Source organism: Leptinotarsa decemlineata, unplaced genomic scaffold, assembly GCF_025532065.1.
Source record: "Leptinotarsa decemlineata unplaced genomic scaffold, Ldec_3_MD MMD2_P_RNA_scaffold_2, whole genome shotgun sequence".
In the NCBI taxonomy this organism is placed as follows: domain Eukaryota; kingdom Metazoa; phylum Arthropoda; class Insecta; order Coleoptera; family Chrysomelidae; genus Leptinotarsa; species Leptinotarsa decemlineata.
Genome location: NW_027412529.1, coordinates 24609253 through 24634557, shown reverse-complemented (window position 1 = coordinate 24634557; position 25305 = coordinate 24609253). Strand labels below are relative to the sequence as shown.

At 35.2% G+C, this 25305-nt stretch overlaps 1 protein-coding gene across 1 annotated transcript; it reads left to right on the top strand.

Annotated features, from left to right (window-relative positions):
* Window positions 1–19613: 19613 nt before the first annotated feature.
* LOC141484815 (uncharacterized) lies at window positions 19614–23874 on the top strand. Its single transcript, XM_074180242.1, has 3 exons — window positions 19614–19774; window positions 19834–21562; window positions 21628–23874. Exons 1-3 carry the CDS (start codon window positions 19614–19616, stop codon window positions 23872–23874), a joined length of 4137 nt encoding a protein of 1378 aa, XP_074036343.1.
* The last annotated feature ends 1431 nt before the right edge of the window (window positions 23875–25305 follow it).

Sequence of the window (25305 nt, the reverse complement as noted above, 5' to 3'; positions counted from 1 at the left end):
TGCCATGGTGAACGCAGTCAAAAGCACAGCTAAAGTCGCGAAAAATTTCAGTCGGTCTCTCTCCACCTCTAATGGCTTCAATAATCTCCTCATAGATGGATGTTATCGCTGTCAGTGTGGAGTGTATATGAAAATTCTCCTTCTGCAAAAAAAAGGGTTCCTGTTCCAGAGATTCCATTAGAGCCACTGGATGGTTTATTTTTCATCTTATTATTCATAACGAACATGGAGATGGAGATATAGTTTATCAGGCCCACGTTTTGCTTTAGTTTTCGTTGGAGTTCTCGGCTAGGTACGATTTTTGCAGTTACCTATTCAATCAGTGGCTACTTATTAGACTTTAGGTAATATTTCATGTCTAATATATCCAATAAACGGGTTATTCGGAAATCACATCTATTTATAAAGAATCCACAAAAGGCAATAATACCGCACATCACAGTAATGACAAGGTGTACTTGTATAATAAAGTGATAAAAAATCACATAAGTGGTTATAGTGGAACTGATTGAACAGAACATTTGTCTACGCATAATATGGTAGTCTCATCAACAATGAACTGTTCAAGAATTTTCAATCCGAGTGTGAGTGACGAATACATATATATATGAAGAACACTGGTATTTGTAGAGAGGAAAAACAACGGAGATTGTTGTTTTAATTTCACTGTTAATTGCACTATCTAACAAGCATTTAACATTCGAGAAATTAGTGTTACATTTCACTTCGAAAAATCAAGATTATCGTACACAAAAATGAGCAGCTCACCAAATAAGGCAGGAAATTACGGTTTCAAATTCAAAATCAATGAACTCTCAGAATTACATAATTAGAAGTTCAACTATACAACATGAGACAAGCAGATCACACAAGAGTTTATCGGTACTGACTTTCTGTTAGGGGTAGAAGAAATATGTGAACTTTGATATAACTTTTGGTATGTGAAAGTAGTCTTTATAAATCATGAATTGTGTTCATATATGACTGTTACAATAGTCCGAAATCGGTTTCAGTTATTTCTTTTAGAGACTTTCAGTTATCAGAAATATAGTATCCTGCGGTATCATCGGCTTGTGATATTTTTACAGTTTTGGACAAAAAATAGACCAATCTGAAATATTCTGAATTTTCTGAACGTGTTACCAATTTCAACGTATTAAAATATATTCGATAAACTATGTTTGAAGAAGTTTTCATCGATTCTAGCAGTAGCGAATGGCTTACTGTAACTAAGATCAATAAACACACATCAATATAGTTTGTCATTACTCAAGGTTGACTGAATCTCCGGGAGAAGGTCCAAGATTGCATCTTGAGTAGATAGAGCCCCACGAAATACAAACTGGTTTTCTGGCAGTCTGTATTTCACAGAATACCTACTCACATAGTCCATTTTGGGAAAAAAAAACGAATACCATAGTGACCCCAATAATCTAGTCTCACTCCACCATTAGATTTTTCATTGTACTATTATATCAATAAAATTTTTATACAGTCTTAGAATAAAAACTTCGATACATAATGTTCATATGATTTGGACATTGCCGACTGTTTCAATATTCTGTTGATCATCCACTGATTTACAAAAAATTTTACGGCTCTTTTACGTCAAACAACTTACAGGGATTCAAGGAAAACTTTGATTTCATATCCAACTCCATTTAGGTTTCTACAGTGTTTAACTGGGAGTCAAATAGTAATAAAAAATAATGATAATGAATGAATCTCTTCTAAAACAAAGCCCATTAATGATGAAGTCTTTCATTAGTTCGGACTTTCATTATCTAGTATTATACAGGGCTTTTCATGATGAGCGTTAATTAGCCGTTTCTGACAAACTACTTAACGGATCAACCTGAAAATATCACAGTATGCATAAGTCAATATGACCTACACGCCTAAAATATTTCAGACGAAGAGGCGTTGTCGCTTCTACTATAAAGTAGCGGCTTCTTTGATTTATTATCATATTATGATTCACTATCACTTTGTCAACAAATTCATATACTATTTCCCTATACCTATCTATTACCGTTTAGAAGATATAAATTAATTTCGATATTTTTTTTACCAAACATGAAATTTTATAAATGCTCATAATCTTGAACTCTCTTGCACTAAAACGATCAAACTTGAAATGGAGTGGATTGATACTATGAGTGTCTTCATTCCGAGTCACATTTTCATTTGCCTCATACAGGGTCTTCAAAAAATGCATATACTTTGATCTCATGAAAAAATGAGTGGAACTCATTTTTTTCAAATGGAACACCCTGTATATTTCAACATTTTTGAGCTCTACACCCAATTTTCAGTTCCAAACGGAAACTGACGTGGTTTTCTTGCTCGTTTTTTGAATTCATCACTTATTTTGGATAATCATTTTTTTTTTATACTTAGTAATATTTCTTATTGATCCAGTTTTTTAACTGTCTCAGATCAGTCAATTCGAAATTGGTATGTACCTACCTTAGAAAAAGTTACAATTTGTATACATTGAGGTATCGGTCTCTAACGTACACATTAATATTTTTCAATAGTGTGCTTTGGATAAATAAATAAACCAATTATTTAACGTCAGACTTTCGTTGGTGGTTTTGACTGATTGCGATTGCTAGCAATTATAATAGAATAGTGTCAAGATTAGGTTACAGTAATGAAGATTTCTTGAATTTATTAATAATTTAAGGTGAGTGCAATGGAATTCCAAGTAGAACATGCCAAGTATTTCATGAAAGATATCCACAACTTCCAAAGTCGAATAATAATGTGATAAATCGACTACTAAAAAACTGTAGGTTGAATGGAACCTTCCGTCCAAAAATCATTCGTAACAAGACTAAAGTGGATGATGATGACAATGGTATGACAGTTTTGGGATACTTTCATGCATTTCCAAATGCTTCTCTGCACGTGGCTGAAAAGGAGATAGGTATACCCTACGTGACAATTTGTCGAATTCTCAATGAGCATAAATGGTATCCCTATAAGTTCTACTGTGTCCAACATTTGAAAGAGACTGATTTACCTCGTAGAGTGGAATTCTTTGAACGGTTACTTGTCAAGAATCAAGAGAATGAACATTTCTTCGACAGTATCATATGGACAGATGAGGCCAAGTTCACAAAAAATGGAGTTTTCAATAGACACAACAGTCAAAGGGGTTTTCAAGAAAGATGGCAATTCAATGTATTTTGTGCCATAAAGAATGAGTCAATTTTTTATATCGAGTTTTATGGTGATAATTTGAATGCATCAAAATATGAAGATTTACTGAGGAATGGAATTCAAATGATTTTAAATGATAGACCAGGAAGAGAACGTGTATGGTACCAAATGGATGGTGCTCCACCCCATAATTCTCATTCAGTCAACGAAGCTTTAACCGAAATCTTCGAAGACAGATGGATTGGTAATAATGGACCTTTTCGTTGGCCTCCTAGAACACCAGATGGCAATCCATTAGATTATTTCGTGTGGGGTTTCATTGAAAATATGGTTAACTCTACTCCAATAACAACAATGGAAGATATGAAATCGAGAGTTACAACTGCTTTCAATAGTTTGACTCCAGACTTGATCAGAAGCGCTACACATGACAATCTCTTGAAGAGATTACATGTTTATTTAAGTAGAGGTGGAGATGTGTTTGAACAAATTCTGAAATACACTGACGATTAAATTAACTCATTAATTTATGGGTTTATTATTTTCAGTTCGTGTTTCAGCGTTAATAAAACTATTGTTTGAAGATAAGTTTCATTCGATGGTTGAGGAGTATTTTAATAATTATCTTTTCATTGTAATATCTGTGACCAATGGGGAAACATCAAAAGAAATCTGTTTTACAAAAATGAGTGATGAACAAGGAAACCATGTCAATTTCCGTTTGAAACAGTTTATCTCGAAAACGGTTCAAAATATAAATAGTATTATCTGAACAAAGTTGATCTAAAATTGGATGTAGAGCTCAGAAATGTTGAAATATATAGGGTGTTTCATTTGAAAAAATTGAGTTCCACTCATTTTTTCATGAGATCAAAGTATCTGCATGTTTTGAAGACCCTGTATGAGGCAAATGAAAATATGACTTGGATAGAAGATCCTCATAGCGTCACTCCACTCCATTTCAAATTTGATCCTTTTAGTGCAAGAGAGTTCACGATTATCAGCATTTATAAAAGTTCATGTTTGGTAAAAAAAATATCGAAATTAATTCATATCTTCTAAACGATAATAGATAGGTATAGGAAAATAGTATATGAATTTGTTGACAAAGTTATAATGAATCATAATATGATATTATATACGGGGTGTTCTATTTGAAAAATCAAAGAAGCCGCTATTTCATAGTAGAAGCGACAACGCCGCTTCTTCTAAAATATTTTAGGCGTGTAGGTCATATTGACTTATGCATACTGTGGAATTTTCAGGATGATCCGTTGAATAGTTTGCCAGAAACGGCTAATTAACGCTCATCATGAAAAACCCTGTTTAAAATGTCATTAAACTCATATAGCGTACACTCGTTGCAGTTTTGTGAAGTGTTTAGTGAGAATCTCACTGATAATGAAATTTCTGATCTGTTCTCAGTTTCGAAAATACTAAAAAAAAGTCACCAATCAGACTTTCCTTGTATTTCTTATTTCGACGAATTCTTCGTATAACAAATCAGGAAAAATCTAAATCCATTCACAGGATTTCGATAGCAGCTAATTTTGATTGAATACCGTTTTATGTTTCTTTCGAATATGACAGAGTATCCTTGATCCAAGACCAGATCCAAAATCCAACAAAATACTTCAACCTTGTTTCTGGAGGATGCACAAGAGTCTCTATGGTACTTTATTGCAAAGCCTAGCTTCGATCCTGAGCTCTCATTTCATCTAGTTGCACTGAAAGAGCGACCTCTCATTTAGCTGTCAATGCCGAAGTTTGTTTTTGCAATATACCACGTGGGTATCGTTAAATATATTGGATGAATAATGTTTCAATCATTTCCATATTGGACCGTTGAGTTCAATAATGCATTCGTGATTCAACCTAGAACCATTGAAACAGATCTGTCTGTTGATTTTATCCTCTAAATGAATTTGAATATTTCCTAATTTGATGCCCATGAAGTGCCTGAGAAATTTTTTCAATATCTTCTAGAAAATTATTTTCTCCGGTATCTTCAGAACTGAGAACAACAAGTATTATTTTGCAAAACATATAACTTCTCCCAAGAACTTATGGGTCCCGAAATTTACACCACGAAAACTGATTGAGGGTCTAGACATGAAATTGTACTTTTTTCTCACAAACCTCTAAAAGTTGGGATTTACCTGTAGAACATGAACTGCATCATAATAGCTTATATTCTAGTGATTATAGAGACCGCAATAAAGAAGTAATATATCATATTTGATCATCAAATTACCGAAACTTTCGAGGATATCGAAAAAAAAGTTTTTTTGCATATCACCTAATCATTATCGATAAAAAAATATCCTGAAAAAATTCAAGTCTTTTTTCAATTTCAAAGTTGAGTGTCAATACATGTGTTCAATAGATTTTCAAATTTCATGCAAATGGAAAGGTACAGCAAAATATATAATTTCAAATTTTTTTTATTTCCTTATATATCTAAAACAACAGAAGCTAGGATCAATTCATTGGCATCATTCGATAGTACCACAATGACGCTTTTGCCACAATTCAACTTAGTCTCTATCTCTTATCGTTTACGAGATCCCTATGTAAGGAATCGAATTTGAATATCATACTATTTATCATACATCCACTAGTGCCTACATCTTCAAGAAACTGTTTAATAGTTTTTAATATTCTGAACACTTTCTGTCTTATCATTTCCAAAGATATTTTTAATTTTCCTATCCGTTATTGATGAATTCGTTCAATGCTCATCATGCACAAAAATGCACAAAAAATGCGAGTAAATAACTATCAATGCATAATACTGAATGAATTTACATTTACTTATAAATGAAAATAATTTGTTAGATACTGATAATAAAAGTATTAAAATAATTGTTCTGTTATTTTCTCACATTGGCATGTATAACTGTTAAACGCAGATTGAAACAAGTAGACAAAATAATTTTACAGAAGAAACTTCATTTTTCAATACCTGGGGTTTGGTGACTGATGCAGATGATGCAGATGTGAACTCAAATTAGATCTCCCTTAGTATATTGTTAACACATGGGTTTTGATGCTTCATAAAGCTCAGATCAGACTTTCTTTGAAGTATTGTTCTCATGTATGGATCTCAACTCCTAAGCATACCCTGAAGCTACTGGATTCCATCCAGAAAAGAGCCATTCGCCTGATTGGAGGAGCGAACATCACTTGCAACATTGATAGTTTGGAACATCGAAGAAAGGTTGGAGATTCATCTCTCCTACAGATACTTTCACGGTAAGTGTTCAAGTGACTTGGCACATTTGATTTCACCAAGAGCGATAATCAGATATACGTGACGGACTGTGGCTGCTCATCATTTCGAGCTGCTCAGTACATACCGAAATTCACTTTTCAAACACTCTTTCATTTGGAGAACTGCGCTTATAAGAAACAAACTTCATGAGACCCTTTTTTAAAAGGATTTAATCTCCAGCGATTCATATCCAATGTGAAACCCTAATTTCGCACAGGCAGACTCTTTTTCAGAGATACTTTCACGGGTGTTCGAGTGAGTTTTCTTGTCGAGGGCATATTTTCATTTTTTTAAATAAAAACAGAGAGACATTTGATTTTTTTCCACAGAAAATATTCGGCTGAGTTTTTCTGCTAGGGACTCATTTTTGAAACTATGTAACTCTCACATCGGAAGAAAATTCGGAGGTTTTTCTTGGTTTTGAAAGTGAAACAGAGATTTCTACTTTTCTCTCTAGATGAGAGATTACTTGTTTTCAAAATTGGGCCCCTGATGGTTTAACATCAAAGGCTGTTTTTTTTGACTAGATATTCATTTCCTAAACAATATAGTACATGAAATGAAATGAAAAACTGTCATTCTCGATGACGAAAACTCATTCAAATTGGAAGGAGTATATTTTTAGGAGACATTAATTTTTGGAAAAATTTTCACATTTTTTGTATAAAGATGGACCAGTATAAAGCGAAAGCTGAAACCCTTTTTTCCAAAAGACACTCGTCTCGTTGCCTCCTCAGCACCAATCTGGATAACATGAAATAAAGCACTCAAATAATTCATAATATTACGACTCCATATCATGAATGAGTTGAGTCTACTCATGATATCGATGACATTACTTTGTGACAATTATTTGTTTCATACTGTTTTTTTTAATACATAATCTTTTACAATCTAACAAAAAAACGAAGCTAAGTCAATAGAGAATCTGCTGAAGTGTAATAAAGGACAAACTGAAAGGTGCACCCTGAAAAGTTACTGCGTTATATAAACCACTGAAGATTTCAATTGATCAATTACTTGTATTCATGAAGAAAGAAAGGAAGAAAGCATCGATGTTCGCCATTGGAGATAACAATGTTTCATGTAAGAGAAAAATTTACCTCTTTCATGTACTATATTGTGTAGTAATCCTTTATATGATATCTGATTCAGTTCCATGGCGAATGTTTGGAGTAGAAACTGAATAGAAATTTGTTTGTTCAAGTCGATATTCATATAAAAGTAATAGTTTCGAAAGTATTTTTCTTTCGTGTAATCAAATGTTTATATGAATGTGGTTGTATGGAGAGGGCTTTTTTCTCTAGATCTTCTTCTTCCAGTTTGTATCTAAAAGTTCTAGGTTCTAGGTATCTAGGTTCTAGGTAAAAGTGTAGGTTCTACACATCTTTGTGAAGTGAGAATTTATTTTGAAATCAATTCTTTCGTCCTTTCTTCAAAATACCATTTTTTTTGTATAACAGACTTGTCAATTTTTTTTCTCGTGAAAATAATATCAATACCCTCTGCTCCCTCATGTTGCGCCAGTGCAAGTTATTGAAAAATGCAATGGCTGTTCGAGGTGGCACCCAGCAGAGACGGCTTATTAATAATAACCAATTTGTAGTGAATAAAAAGATTAAGTTTCACCATAACCAGTAGGCTCTCAGGTTAATTCCGTAAGGAAAATTATCCATGCACCAATCGTGCGTAACAAATACTTGACACTTTGATGCTATCGAACTTCATGTTTTATAGAACATGATTTCTTGATTGGATCGACAAATCTTTCATTTTCAGGATTAATGCTAAGAAAGTCAATTTGTATGCAACTATGATGAATTTTATTGTCAAATCAATGAACTTTCTCCATAAAACTCGAGAGCCTCGAGTGGGTAAGAGTTATGGAATTTCCATCAATATTATTTACATTTTTTTTGTTAATTAAATCAACAACATAATATGATGTAGTTCAATTTTTTTCACATTTACACATATGGGGGTTTATGTGATTCAAATCCATTCGTTTTGTAGAACTTCATGAAGTTTACATATTGATTATGCATAACAATGTGTCTTTTTCATACCATAACTTCTGGTATCGTGTTAAGAGAGGAACGTAATGATGATAAAATATATTTAGGCAATATTGCACGACCATACATCAATTTTCATTTACTGACGTGAAGTCAGATCTGTATGTGAATAGTACCTACTTATTGGATGAGTTCAACAGTGAATAACTGACCTAATATTTTGTCTTCACTGAACAGTTTTATGAATTCCGTTCTAGTTTTCAACAGAAGAGATAAATTGATTTTGTGTCAAATATTGAATCATTCTGCAATGATTATATTTCTGTTATATTTTCAAATGCAAAAGTTCAATTTCATACATTATTTTTCAAAATCTTTCAAGTGTTAAAGTGAGAACAAGGAAATGAAAATTCAGTAGAAGAAAATCCTAAACTCCGTACAGACTTTACTTTTTTATGAGAAGCAAAAATTATGGGATACAGTAGTTTCAGTTTCAGTTACCAGGTGCAGTAGTTAGTGGAAACACTGCCTAGTTTTTTACAGTTTGGGTGCTAATTTTGGTATTTGTTCAATAAAATATTCTTTAAAAAGGAAAACTACCACTGCAGGATAGTTCATTTTCTGCCAAGCGCTTTGAAACTCAAAATATGAATGTGAATATGAATCTTCCTATGTTTTTATACCACTTCTATTTGCGGTTCCGTCCTACAAGTCTATTTTCAAACGAATATAATATCCTATCTATATATATATATATATATATATATATATATATATATATATATATATATATATATATATATATATATATATATATATACATAGTAGAATGGAATAACGGGGTCTCTCAGTCAAAAAATCAAAAATCAAAAACTCTGCTTTACTTTGCCAAGCTTCTTCAGGGCCTATAATTTATTGAGTTGTGGGTTTTTTTGCCAATGAATAAAATTACAAATCATAATTACAGTAAAAATGAGTAAAAAACAATTAATTGAACATATAAATCGACGAAAAAAGTTAAACATTAATGGAGTTTTTTGTTTTGACAAATGTCATACCTTCACATAAATTTCATTTTTCAATGGGCATGATGATTTGATAATCTTTGACTGTAAAGGGAAAGTTGATTGATACAATTTTCATTATTATCAATATGAGTTTTGGTATAGTTCCAGCAAGTTACTGTATATACTGCTGAGATTATCAATTTCAGTTCTCTTATTCATACAATTAGAAGACTCATTAATTTCAACCATTTCAAGAAAAAGGCGTTTGGCAATATTTTTTATGTTTTACTTACATAATAATGTCAGAACAGACAATTCCCCTTTCTGCTTCGATAAGTTTGTTGGGGATTAAAATGTACACCAATATGTCTTGGCACAATCATGTTGCTGGAATTGCAAAGGCTGGTTTCCAATAGCTTGGAACACTGTTCCGAACCAGAAAACTATACACACCTCAAAAACTTTTGATGCTTCATCAAGCTCAGATCAGACCTTGATTGGAGTATTGTTTTCACGTCTGGAGCTCCGCCCCTAAGCATACCCTGAAGCTGCGGGATTCCTTCCAAACAAGAGCCATCCGCTTGATTGGAAATGCAAGCTTTGATAGTCTAAAACATCGAAGAAAAGTTGTAGATTTCATTCTATTCTATAGACACTTCTATCGAAAGTATTCAAGTGGACTTGGCACATTTGATTCCATCAAGAGCGATATATATCAGAAATACCCGATGAACTGTGACTGTTCATCCTTCCGAGGTTCAACTCAGTACACCTCGAACTTTACTGTTCAAGAACTCTTTCATGTGGAGAACTGCGTTTATGTGGAAAAAATCTCCTGAGAACGTTTTTCCAAATGAATTTAGTCTCCAGCGATTCTAATTAATGTGAATTGCTACTTCTTCACAGGAACTTCTCTCAGAGCGCTTTGAGGATTTTCCTGAAGTGCTTGTATTTTATTCCTGAATAAAACTGTGTTTAAGAATTTCTTGATGGTTCAACAATAGGATCTTCATTTATTTTCCCGTATTTTTGCGATCAATTCAAAACGTGCCAAGTGACGACAAGCACACTATTATGTGGGATTTGTCAGTAGCGATTTTTTTCAACACAACATAAAATGAATTCTACTGCATTCAACAAAATCAAATTGAATTATTCTTCGCTAATTATTCTGTGATGATTAGTTCAATCAGTTCAGTAACAATGAATGAAAACATCAAATAGGTGCAAGTTTTTTCCACTCATGTATTTCACGAATATATATTCTTGAATGGACTTTGTACTACTAATTATATATCAAACGAATATATGCCACATGTGAATGTTGAGAAACTTACTTAGTTATTTACTACGTTCATTTAGAGAAAATAAGATACAATAGTATCTATCACTATCATGCTTCAGCAAATTCTATATTCGTGATAAACTGTCTTTGGAGTGGAATAAAAAAAATGTATTGCATGCAGTATATTCCACCAAAATCATTCATAATGAATTCTTACTGTAATTTTGTTGTGTAACAAAATACAGTACCTCACAATAGTTCTAAACATATTTCACTATTTTACTAAGGTTTTTAGAGAAAGAACTGTCGGGTCAAAGTGTATATCGGTAAAATTGATTGAAATACTTATTATAAACGTAATTGATTTCGTCCTCATCGACTCACGTTTATAATGCAAAATGCTTATTATTGAATACAAGTTGCTCAAGATATTAATTTCAATTTATCAGTGACGCGGAAATTTCGTTCAGTAATAATCAATAGATGAGTACTGTAACTAACACACCTTAACAAGAAAGGTGATATGATCAGTTGAACACATTTTGGAATAAATTACATAATAAGGAAGTGACTTCTTTACTATACGACTGACTGCAACAAAAGGTATTTTTCTTCTACTACCACTTATTTCATATGAGTGATTTTTGGATTCCATGCCTCACCGAAAGTATGATACTGATATGAAAAACTAATTAAACAAATGTGAAATTTTCCATTTCAGAAAATTACGATGGGCAGAATGTCGGAATGCACTGGGTAACTTTCTGACGGATTTATTATCCGAATTATTTGGAAAAGTGGAAGCTGTTAATACTTGCAGTATAAATCTTTTTTCTTTTTCCTGAAGAAGTATAGTGGACTCGATGAGAAGTGCACCAACTAGACGTGAAGACCCGAAAACCCAGCACCTTTATAAAACTGTGCTTCCAAATGCGGCCGTTGCGAAGTTATGCTTTCTGGCAATTGAAAGAGTGTAACACTTTGTGAGTGTAATAGACACTGCACTCACAAAACTCATATAACCTGTGAAATCATCAGAAATTTTAATCCTTTTCATTCTATAGATACCCAAGCGGTCAATTAATTTAGTTTGACTACCAATATTGTACAAGGTGGCAAGAACTATGGCACCTAGCATGGGATGTTCTTCCCAATATCTTGGCTGAAGCTTCATGAACCACATCTTCAGAATACATGTTTTGGAGTATTATCGTGTCGTAGCAGTTTTTGAAATCTTCATCAGGAATCATCAAACTGGGTTTGATCTTCCTCTTGAAGATGATCACTTGGTGATCGAGACGCGTGTCGAAGTGTTAAAATAACGGATTGGTGTTGGGAAAAAACTCCAGTTATATTCAATTCGTTGATTGTTCACAGATGGTGAAGTAGAAAACCAAACTTTTGTTCGAAAGTGGTTGGCAATGTTTCATGATGAATTTTATTAGTTTGGACTTCCATTTCCTAATATGATACCATTGTGATTCGAAATCTAGATTAGAGCAAATGAAATTGAAAAAATAGAAAGAAATATAAATTATAATAACGGATTAACGGAGAAACAGATTTTAAAATAGAATAAAACGCGAAATGAAAGTACATCAAAACTAATAAAATAATCAGGAAACCAAATGAAGAATGACCACAGAAGAACTGGGAAATAAAAAAAATAAAAATAAAAAATAAATAAAAAAAGATTTCAAACCAACTTACTTCTTGACGTTTCTATTTTTAGTATCCACAATCGTCTTCGGGTGATGACTGGACTATTCACGATAGCCATCTTGAGTTCAGACAGGTTGGAGCCCAGCTCCCTTACCCTTTCAACTGATTCTTTGTCGAAGAAGGACAAATGGGTTCATGACTGAAGGGATGTTGACGGCATGAAGTCGTCAAACATCAGTGCCGCCCTTCATGGGGTAACTCTACCTGGCAGGGGTGGGATGGATAAAAGATCTGTTCATCCTTTAAGTAGGGACATGAGGGCCTCATTCGACAGAGTGTCGGGTCCTTCTATATCGGGAGGGGTCGTCTACAACATAATCTATAGCTTCCCTCACTAACGGATTTTCGTTAGTTTCCGCACCTTCAAAAACTCGCCGATTCTTCGTCTGAATGGACAGCCGAATGGAAGGCAGCTTCAAATATCTGCGAATGGCTTCGTTCCGCACGAACCAAGGAGCATTCACAATCATCCTCAGTAACTTGTTTTGTAATATCTCCAGAGTGGAGATATTGTACGTAGCCGCTACATCACATGATAACAGGCTTGAACATCTTATTGTAGATGGTGATTTCATTCTTTAAGCTCCTTTTTGATTTCCTATCAATTTGACGGTACAGACCAGCTATCCGACCCTCGATCTTTGATTTAACGCACATAATGTGCGGGTTCCAAGTGAGCCTACGGTCTATTAGAAGACCGAGGTACTTCACCCTCGCTTGCCAGTCAATATCCCTTCCAGAGATTCTCACTTTTCTGGCCGAAGAAGATAGCAATCTTCCCATGGTTATCGTCTGAGTCTTGTTTGGGTTTACTCGGATCTTCCAGTCGAGGTACCAGCGCTAGAGGTCGTCCAATGCACGTTGCATGTAGACGACGCCGAGCTCTCGACCCATGGAAGATGAGAGGAGAGCTGTGTCATCGGGACTGGACTATTTCTCCGAAAGATGACTATTTATAGATCATTTGAGTGCTTTCTCATATCCCCTCTTTCCTCTTTTCTCTATACCGCTTTAACGGGAGTTGAGCGTTGTCCGCTTGATTGCAGGTTTCTATATGTTGCGTATCTCTACGCTGGCTTGGTTGAATGCGTTTTTGGACAACATATATATGAAGCTTTTTCGAACTGCCTCTCAAACCAGTATTTTCCTTGTACATGATCTCAGCATGGGACCACCCGAAGCTATGCTATTCCCTATTTGTTGGTTCTCCTTGCTGTGTGTTTTTCTTAAGCTCGACAATGCGGATTTTCAATGGTCTCTCAGTTTCACCGAAATAAGATCTGCCGCACTCACAGAGTATCCGGTGAATGCAATTCTTAGGATCGTAGTCCGCGTTTGGTGGCCTGATTTTCGTGAGGCTGCTGAGGATGGTGTTTTGGGATCTGAAGCAGGTTCTGATATTGTACTTGAAACCAATTATTTTCATTTTCCAATTCTTTTTTACTCTGTGGTCATTGTCATTTTGTATCTCGATAATTTTTTTCGTTTTATTATACTAATATTTCACGTTTTATTGTTTCATATAATTATATTTCAGCTCTTCATTCGAACTTCATTATCTATTTCATAGATTTTGAATCACAGTAGAATCATATTAGACAATGAAAGTCCAACCTGATAAAATTTAGAAAACCAAAGTACCACCCAAGAAATCAAAATTAGTCATGAGTTAATAGCAAAATGTCATATTTTGAAATGAAATTGCGAAACAGGAGAAATTCAATTCCTAATAATCCATTTTATTCGATTCCTGTTCCTGTTTTTGGCTTTTTACTACTCCATCTTGATACAAAAAATGTGGGAATCTTCCAAAAAAAGGAAGGAAGTAATCAATTGGAAAATAAGTAACTCTATACATGAATGTGTAGATCATGCAAAGAAGCAACTTTCAGACACAAACTGGAAGAAAGCCCTCCTGAAACAGCTACATTCATATTAACACTGCATTACACGAAAGAAAAAAAATCTTTATGATATAGAAAAAATCTTGTGTATAATTCAGTGTTCATATAAAAGTATTTGTTTCGAAAGAATTTTTTTTCTTTCATGTAATTCAATGTTTATATGAAAGTAGCTGTATCAAGAGGGCTTTCTTTCAGTTTATGTCTGAAAGTTGCTACTTTGCATGATCTACACATCCATGTATAAAGTTACTTATTTTCAAATTGATTACTTTCGTCCTTTCTTTGGAAGATCTGAATGTTATTCAGATTGGTACTGAAGAGCCCTAAGGCAAGTGTCTTATGGCGAAACATCGGTGCCTACCAGTGAGGATGACAGTGTTCCATGAAAGTGCAATTTGTTACCATTCATTTAAAGTAGAACTTCTGTGAATGATATCTGATTTTATTCCATAACGAATGTTTGGAATACAAACTGAGTAGAGAAAAGTATCGTCTGCATAATTCAGTGTTCATGAGGACAAAACACAAGCACTACAGGAAAATGCTTGAGCCGCTCTCAGAGCGGTGCCTGGAAGAAAGTAGCGATTCACATCTTTCCCTACTAATACCTCTTCAATAATACCCGAAGACCATTGGAGACTCTTCAAATCTTCGTTTTCGATGAGTACTAAATGTCCTACTTTCAATTCTTGACTCAATATTCGCTGGCTTAAATATATCGATGGTATTAATGGCACTAGATCATTATTATTCTCTGGAAGGTGAATCAAAGATCATGCGTTTATCACTGCTTCATACTCCTATACCTTGACTTATGTTGACAATGATGACAGAAGGGTGTTCAGAGAGAGTATATTTTAGTAAATATCTATCAATTTCTGCCTCAAGTCTATTATGATTACTCAACAGTTCATTCGACCTTCTACCTCATCTACCTCGAAGTTTAGTGACATGTAGAGTCTTCAAAGGTTTTTCCATGTCCTGTCACGGTCGCCAAATATTATCCGTAAAACATCTCACCGGTGAAGAATACGTATTGAAAAAGATATAAATGTAATAAACTGTTCATAAAGACTAATAACTTTTCGAAAATTCAGAAAATCTCAAGTCATTTCATTTGTTTTTTATTAATCAAAATACAAAACAGTCAATGCTAGGTTCTCCAACTACGGAAGTACATAAAGTCTCGACGATTTTAATTCGCCAGTCATGTGTCGCTGTAACTTTCATTTCAGCAGCCAACGCATATGTCACTGATGATGTCTGCTGCAGACGAACTGTTTGGTACTCAGGTTGATGATCCATGTCTGACATACTCATGAGCTCTTTCGTTGTCTGCAATACCTGAGTATCCCGGCACACAGAATGTAGAATCTATTCGTGTTCGTGTTTCCTCAGTTCTTCTCGGTATAACTCATAAACTTAAGTGAAGATAATAATCTCGGTAAAATCACCATTTGCAATTGTAATAAGAGAACTTGTATCTTTTGTTTGGGAGTTTTCTAGTCTGAATATGCTAATATTGAGGTAGACATCCAAAAAAGTATTTTCTTAAGAATTATTATGCCTGAAGGTTTTTCATCTAGATATCTCATGGTTCTATCATTTATCAGAAGAAATATATACCTTTTCGATCTCCACTGGATCAGTTGATGATGAATTAAAAAAAAATTACTGAAACTTAATGAAAGAATAAATAAAATAAAAATAAATAAAAACTCAATTTCCACTTCTGTTGATTCATTATTGAAAATCCACCTACTGTTATGAGATTATTACTGAAATATTGACATGAAGATGGCACGTTCACGCACTAATGATGACATGGTTATTGGTGTTGCACGGAATTGGCTGAGGTGCAAATAATAATGGAATTAACACTTCACCATGATATTAAAGATGATAAGATCATATACGATATTATGATCGAACTCAGATTTCTGATTGGAATAACCGAATGCCAACAACATAATTATTAACTTTGATGTGCAGAGCTGATGATGAGGCAAGCTGAGTTTTATTCATTTTGTTTGGGCTGAAGTCACTTGCCCACGATCACGAATTGCGTCATTATTGATCAATTTGAAACTTAGTGTTCATAATTACTGCAGACTTGGATATATATATATATATATATATATATATATATATATATATATATATATATATATATATATATCTATATATATATATATATATATATATATATATATATATATATATATATATATATAATATATATAATTTTTATAATTATTGTTATTATTTTTTTATGAAAATTTTGATCGGCTAGACTCTTACGTTGAGTTTAAATCATATACCTTAGTGTATAGAGATTTTTCTCAACATCTCAGGTGGATTCAGGCAAAAACACAACAATTACTTACCAAACTTTGATTTTTCTAGTAGATTTCACCTGTGGAAAAATTTGGAAAAAGACACAATTGTTCTTAGGAAATATAGAGCAGTTTTAATTGTAAAAGTAGAAATATGTTTGATTCAGAAATATATAAATTTATCAATTGCCAAAAGAGAAAATTCCTTAATTCTAAGAAAGTCCTAAATCTACACCGAACAACGAACTATTCAATATAGAAACACCGAACAAATGTGGTAATTGTCAGTTTATGAATTGCAGGTCACTGTTATTCGGCAGAGTCCAATTTCTGGTTTTGATTTCAAGTACTTTTTATTCTTATTCAGTTCGTATATTTTTTCATTAATATATGCATATATTTTGTATAAATGGTTTAAGTAAATACCTTACTTTTCTCCAACGCTGGTGTGTGTGTGGTGTGATATTTCTGTGAAGCTTAATTCATGGATTTCTTACTCGACTTGGCTGGACAGGTAGGTTTTTTCACTGAATTTATTATTGATATATTCAGTATTCAGTACTATTCAATTTAATTCTTAATTCACATACTATATAATTCAAATTTTACGGAGAGAAAAATTTAGCGTGGCGTCTCTTTCGTTGCCTCAAGAAGAATTTCGTTGTTGATAAAAAAATTGAAAATCTATCTCGTTCCCCTAGTTACCATCTATCAGTTTTCACATATACAAATTTTCAACTTCTTTATCAGGAAAATTATCTATTCTACTAATTTAACATTGGCTTTTAAATTTAGATACATTTTCATTTTATAGTTTCGTACAAAAATAGTTAACCTCACTTTTATGTAAATATAAATATTTTTCATAAGCATCACTTGCATGTCAGTTTCTAAGGAAGTTATTCACAATAAAAAATTTTGAATTTCACATCATTCCCAAATAATAACAATTAGTTCATTATGCCTTTTTCGTTTTTTCATCACAGATGTTAATTTAATTTTATCCGACATTTCTTTCTAACCTATATCGGTTATCACTTTTTCGTATTTTGATGCGTTTCTTATTTGCTTCCGGTCAAAGCTGTGGGTTTCAATATATGTACAGGGTGTCCTTGCTGTATTTTTGTATCTGAATTCCTTCGTGATGTTTTTTAAAACATATATATATATATATATATATATATATGTTGTTTTTCCGGGTGTTCATCCGTTGTGTACTATTCGATAGTCGACGTTTGCCATCTGAGATGATGGCGAAACGTCGACTATCGAATAGTACACAACGGATGAACACCCGGAAAAACAACACATCATATTCTACCATCCGTGAAAACCTACATTGTAATATATATATATATATATATATATATATATATATATATATATATATTATTGAGTTTTTTGAGATGCTGAGGTTTGAACTCCACCTTCATTCAATTTCTTCATTCTAACAAAAAAATTGCTGTCAACAATAGCCTATAGCTGTGAACATTACAATATTCAATAACCTGAATTGAATTGAAATTGAAGGTATCAAACAACAAATTTCTCCACCTCAATAAACTCAAAGAGATTCAGATATGAATCAATAAACTCAAAGAGATTCAGATCTGAATCAATAAATTCAAAGAGATTCAGATCTAAATTTTAAAATAGTGGTAACAGGTGCCAAGTTTAATTTCATATTTTTTGTATCTTGTTTTCGTTAAACTATATATATGTAGTTTGATCATTTCGTTATCAACAGGTATACCTTCAAGCCACAATTATTTTTGTATTTTCTCTTTCTTTGATAGCAATGTCGACGATTTCCACAGTTGCTCGTTATGACACTTTTCAGTTGATAATTGGGAGTGAGTTTCTTTGGAATTCATATTTGTGGCTCTCTAAATTCTTATCATGATTGTATGGGGATCTTTTCACATTGGATTATTGAAAAAAAAAACGAAAGAGTTCGAAGTGAGAGCGCCCCGACCAGCCTATGGCAATAAGCAAAATGCTACAATCATATTACACGAAAATGACGCTGAAAAACTACTGGTAGCTAAAGCAGCAAAAATTGGTTGGACTACCTGTAGATTCTCTGAGAGGAAGAATGATAAGCGATGTTTCAAGTGTTGGGGGAGTGGACATCTGAAGAAACAGTGCACTAGGCCGAATAGGGAACAACTTTGTATGAAATGTGGGCAGGAAGGTTATAAGGCAAAAACGAACCACACTGCCTTCTATGCAATCTGGAAGGCCACCAGACGGGAACTCGCAAATGCCAAATAATCTCAAAGAGGAAGAGGTCTGAGGCATCAGAAATTCATCTCAATCAGAATAAGAATCCTACAAATTAACACCAACAGGAGTCGTCAAGCGCATGATCTAGCGATTACCACAGCCAAAACACTGGAGCAGAAATTCTAATCATAAGCGAACCAAATATCAATGCTATTCGCGGTAGGAAGGACTGGGTTTATGGAGAAGACTTCAAAACGACTATCAGAAATTACCAGCGGTAACATACCTATCAAAGATCAGGAACACGGACAAGGCTTTACATATATTACCCCAAAAAAGTTCATGGTCTTCAGTTGCTACTCTTCCGGCAACGATGAAATTCAAGACCTAGAGGATACCCTTCACGAGATCGGTCGACTTATTCGAACCAAAAAAAGAGGAGGCAATTATTGCGGGAGACTTGAATGCTAAAGGTTTTGGCACCCGTCAGGGTGCTAAGTGCACTTAGCACCCTGACGGGTATCTTCACCTTGTCGTGGTAGTGGGGCTTGCGTGCTTTTACGATCCTGAGAGCCATGCCGGCGGTAGCATCGCTACCGGTAGGGTTTCCCTTGCCGGACGGGTCAAGGGGGAAAAGCCAGACAAAGAAAGATACCAACCTTAGATTCTTTATGGTATGAACACCGAAAAAGAAAAACTTGTTACGGTGCAGGGATTCGGAAGCCCAGTACCGGTCCTGAGTGAGGGTGGTAAGCAGGCCCCTCCGGACCGTCACCCAGTAACTGCGGCTCTTCCTTGGTGGAACTCCGGGCCAAGGAGAGTTCTCATACTACTAGAGTAGAGACCAATCGAGTGGAAATAGAAAACCCGTTCACTAAGAAACACCTTATCGTGAGGACCCCTCCTAGAACAAGAACTCTCTCACTCCCAGACGAGAATTCATGTAAGAGGAAACGAGAAGAGAGCATTCCAGAAGAAAAGAAAGAAACAGACAACCTTATTCGAACATTGAAAGAAATAACTTGTCAGGTAAAACTACTAGAAAAGGTGATAAAGAACATGTATAAACCAAAAAGTGAAATCTGCGAAATAAGCAGCCGATTATCCCTTCAGATCGAGAAGCTTCAACCTGAATCTTTCGACAATTGGCAAGGCAGAAGTAGCGATGAAATCAGTGTACCTCAGAAATACGATAGCCTAGTGGCGGAAAATGAGGGTCTTCGGGAGCAAATTCATCTTATGAAGATGAAACACGTAGAAGAACTAGACAACCTGTTATCCGCGACGAACAGTAGATGCGATAACTGTACAAAAACGTACAAAAATCTTCGTAGAAGGGGATTGCTGAAAAAAGAGGAGACATTTAGAAGTTTCAGCACCGTAACCGAAGCCGAATGGCAGGAGGAACTTTTAGGAAATCCTAAAACCGAAAGAAAACCCATATGGAATGCACCAAAGGACACAGGAATTATTCTGACCTATGATAAGAATATAAACTCGAATGACAAAGTCATAAGTAGAGCCATAAAGTCATTCGGGGGTAAAGATGGATTGATCGGTCAGAATAAAACAGAGGGAGAGGTAGCTATGATGTGCCACTCTCTGGGTTTCCCTGATAAGGATGGAAATGTTAATGCCACTATGAAATGGATCTACTACCCAATCATTGGCGAGCAAATATCCTCTAGTGATAAATCGGATGAGCTCCTTTTCCAGTCCCTCACAAGAATTAAGAACCATGCCTTAACACACAATATACAAAATCCAGCAATCCCGAAAATAGAAAATGTTTTAGGAGTAGTTGTATTAAGGATGTTATTATTTTTGCTCGATGGGACAAATATACAATTGAGTGTGTATAAACCAAACTTCGTAGAAGAAAATACATCACAGACCAAAAGGCCACGAATTAGAAGTATCAGAGACCAAAAAAATAGAAAACCAAAACAAGATGCCTTGCTTATCCAGATGAAAGAAACCTTGTATGCAGATTTACTGAAAACAATAAAAGCAGCAGTGAACCCTGATGAAATAGGAGCCGATATTAAAGAAATTAGGAAAACACGAAACAACGAGGTGATCCTCACGGTTCAAAATGGAAGAAACAAAGCGGAGGATCTAAAAAAGGCACTCATGGAGAAAATACCGGATGCTACAACACTCTTACTCTCCAACAAAAAGACAGTTCACATCAAGGGTATGGACGCAACCATCACCGAAAACGATGTTTCTGAAACTATCTCCAAAATAATAAGCAAGGAAGCTGATACATTTGAAGTGAGGGCGCTTCGGCCAGCCTATGGTAATAGGCAAAATGCTACTCTGGTAATGAGTGCAAATGATGCCGATAAACTGATAGAATTGAAATCGGTCAAAATAGGTTGGACGATGTGCAGACTTGCTGAGAGACAAAAACAAATCCGATGCTCCAGATGTTGGGAACATGGGCACTTCAAAGACCAGTGCTCGGGACCAGATAGGAGAAACTTTTGTCTGAGATGTGCAGAGGAAGGTCACCGAGCGGTCGAATGCCACAACGGACCCTACTGTATCTACTGTCGGATAGAAGGCCATCAGTCGGGCACGACCAAATGCAGAGAGTACAGGAGGATAAATGAAGCGGAGGTAAGACAAAACTATCAAGAAAAAGATGTTAATATTACAACTCAACACCAACAGGAGCCGTCAAGCTCCTGTTGGTGTTGAAAGTGGATCTTGTCGTTTTAAGCGAACCCAATACAAGAGCTATCTGCGGAAGAAAAGACTGGGTATATGGGAATGATCTTAAAACAGCTATCAAGGTTATAAATAATAATACCGCCATTAAAAGTCAGGGATATGGACATGGTTTCACGTATATTGTAACTACCAAGGCTATGATCATCAGCTGCTATTCATCCGGTAACGACAACATAGAAAGGCTAGAGAAAACCCTACAGGAGCTGGAGCAAAGGATACGCACATCTAGAACCGAGGTCATTATAACTGGTGATTTCAATGCCAAATCCCCAGAGTGGGGCATGAACTTCAGTGATGCAAGAGGCCATAAAATGACAGAGTGGATTGCAGCCAACAACCTTATAGTTGTAAACCACGGTGAAAAACCAACCTTTGTACACCAGAGCTACGGCTCTATCCTGGACCTAACTATCTCCACAGAGAATATTAGACCCCTCATCACACAGTGGAATGTACTCGACGATGAATCTCTCAGCGATCATCGATACATTATATTTGAGGTGAGAAATGATAGAAGTGTAGCAGGAAAACATCGGTCATACAAGGGATGGCAAGTCAAAAGACTTGATCAAGAAAAGCTAAAAGAAATCGCTAGTGAATTGGATGAAAATCAAGGTCCAGTTACTCCAGAAGAATTTTCAATGAAACTCAAGGAAATCTGTAATGCAGTCATGCCAAGAAAAAGGGGTAGTACCACTAGAAAGCCGGTATACTGGTGGAATGACGAAATTGCTGAGCTCCGGAAACAATGTCTCAAAAAACGAAGGGAACACACAAGGAATGCAAAGAACGCACCATTAATAGAAAATGAACGTTTGTGGGAAGCCTATAAAAAAACTAAAAAACGGTTGAGATTCGCTATTAAAAAGGCAAAAAAGGATTGCTGGAAGAGACTGTGCGAAGACGTAGATTACGACATCTGGGGCAACGGGTATAAAATAGTGATGAAGGGCATGTTAGGTTTTGAAACAAAACCATCTCTCACCTTGGCTGACATGAAAGAAGTAGTCAAACACCTTTTTCCCATCCACGAGGAAGTATCATTTGCTCTTGACAGAACTGACAACCTTGAAAATTTCACAACTGAAGAAGTCGAAACTACGTCGGAGAAACTCAAAAACAACAATGCCCCTGGTCCGAGTGAGATACCTCAAAAAATAATGAAGGTGTTAGCCTCAGAAAAACCGAGTTACATAGTATCAGTCTATAATAAATTAGCCAAAGATGGAATATTCCCACCCAAGTGGAAGAAATTAAGGTTGATGCTTCTTAGAAAAGGAGATAAAAATATAGAAAATCCTTCATCGTATGGACCCATTTGCCTATTAGACTCCGAAGGGAAGTTTTACGAATATTTGCTATTGAATCGGCTAAATGAAGAAATAACACGAACCGGTGGCTTATCAGAACAGCAATTCGGATTCAGAAAAGGGCGACAAACTGTAGACGCAGTCAACGTCGTATTAAGAATTGCAAATGACGCGTCAGTGAATGGTAATATATGTGCGACAATAACCCTTGATGTGAAAAATGCCTTCAACAGCGCATCATGGCAGCTGATATTAGAAACGTTGAGAAGCAGAGGAATTAAAGAAAGCCTTATAGTTATCATAGCATCTTATCTATCTGAAAGAGAAATTATCCTGGAAACAACTGAGGATAGGAAGTTAGTACGCATAAATAGTGGAGTCCCCCAGAGGTCAGTGTTAGGACCAACATTGTGGAATCTGCTATATGATGAGCTCTTCACGATCGAAACTCCAGATGGAGTTAACTTAGTGGGCTTTGCAGACGATGTTGCATTGGTAGTAACAGCAAAAAAAGAAAAACTTCTGATGAATCAGGCAAATAGGGCGCTATTGCGCGTATCAAGATGGATGAAATCCAAGCGTTTACAACTCGCTCTCCAAAAAACGGAAGCTGTCCTACTAACCAGAAAGAGAAAGCTGAAAACAATAAAATTTGACGTCGAAGGGATAATAATTTCCCCCAGTAAGTCTATTAAATATCTCGGGGTATGGATCGATACCAAGCTGACATTTACAGATCATGTGAACAAAAGCATTCTCAAGGCAGAAAAAACCGTCAATGCATTATCAAACCTAATGCCAAATGTTGGTGGCCCTAAGGCATCGAAGAGGAGACTCTTGTCAAGCGTAGTCCATTCTCAGATTTTGTATGGTGCGCCGTGTTGGTAAACAGTAGCCCAAAACAGGAAACTGGTACAAAGACTGAGAGCTATCCAACGAAAAATGACAACCAGGATCTGTAGTGCCTATAGGACAATATCGGCTAATGCAGCATGCGTAATCGCGGGCGTACCGCCGATAGAACTGCAAATAGTCGAGAGACAGGAAAGGTATGCAGGCATATCTGCAACAGAGGCCAAAGAAAACCTCACACGCAACTGGAAATCGCTTTGGAACAATGAACCATATGGAAGATGCACTTATAGACTGATTCCCGATATCGATACTTGGGTAAATCGGCCATATGGGGAAGTTGACTATTTCCTCACACAAGCTCTGTCAGGACATGGCTGTTTTCGTAAATACCTACACGACCGTAAGAGATCCGAGACCGCAACATGCACCTACTGTCCCGAAGACGACGATGCTGCGCACACCCTGTTCGTATGTGCAAGATGGGAGGACACTCGCACTGCATACCAGCAAGGAACTGGGCGTATATTCACGCCACAAAATATGATGGAAGATCTATCATCAGGAGAACACACTTGGGGTCGTAGCTATAAAACGATAAGATCCATTATTGAAATTAAGGAGAGAGAAAGCAGACCATAAGTTGTAATGCACAAAAATTGACACTACTAGTTTTTCTGAACTGAACAACGGCCCGCGTATTGAAGTAATGCGAAAGCGGTTCCGGTACGTGGTGCTTGGAGAGAGGAGGGGTTTTAGTCGGTAAGAATCCGACACTCCCGGCTTCACCGGGGTCTTATGCAAGATTTCCCCTCCTCACAAAAAAAAAAGATAGATAGATAGATAGATAGATAGATAGATATATAGATAGATAGATAGATAGATAGATAGATAGATAGATAGATAGATAGATAGATAGATAGATAGATAGATAGATAGATAGATAGATAGATAGATAGATAGATAGATAGATAGATAGATAGATAGATAGATAGATAGATAGATAGATAGATAGATAGATAGATAGATAGATAGATAGATAGATAGATAGATAGATAGATAGATAGATAGATAGATAGATAGATAGATAGATAGATAGATAGATAGATAGATAGATAGATAGATAGATAGATAGATAGATAGATAGATAGATAGATAGATAGATAGATAGATAGATAGATAGATAGATAGATAGATAGATAGATAGATAGATAGATAGATAGATAGATAGATAGATAGATAGATAGATAGATAGATAGATAGATAGATAGATAGATAGATAGATAGATAGATAGATAGATAGATAGATAGATAGATAGATAGATAGATAGATAGATAGATAGATAGATAGATAGATAGATAGATAGATAGATAGATAGATAGATAGATAGATAGATAGATAGATAGATAGATAGATAGATAGATAGATAGATAGATAGATAGATAGATAGATAGATAGATAGATAG

Excerpts from the sequence above, each read along its gene's own strand:
- LOC141484815 (XM_074180242.1), top strand. The coding sequence starts at position 19,614 with ATGAACACCGAAAAAGAAAAACTTGTTACGGTGCAGGGATTCGGAAGC. Across the intron at positions 19,775-19,833 it reads AGAGTTCTCATACTACTAGA|GACCCCTCCTAGAACAAGAA; the intron begins GTAGAGACCAAT and ends CCTTATCGTGAG. Across the intron at positions 21,563-21,627 it reads GGAGGATAAATGAAGCGGAG|CTCCTGTTGGTGTTGAAAGT; the intron begins GTAAGACAAAAC and ends GGAGCCGTCAAG.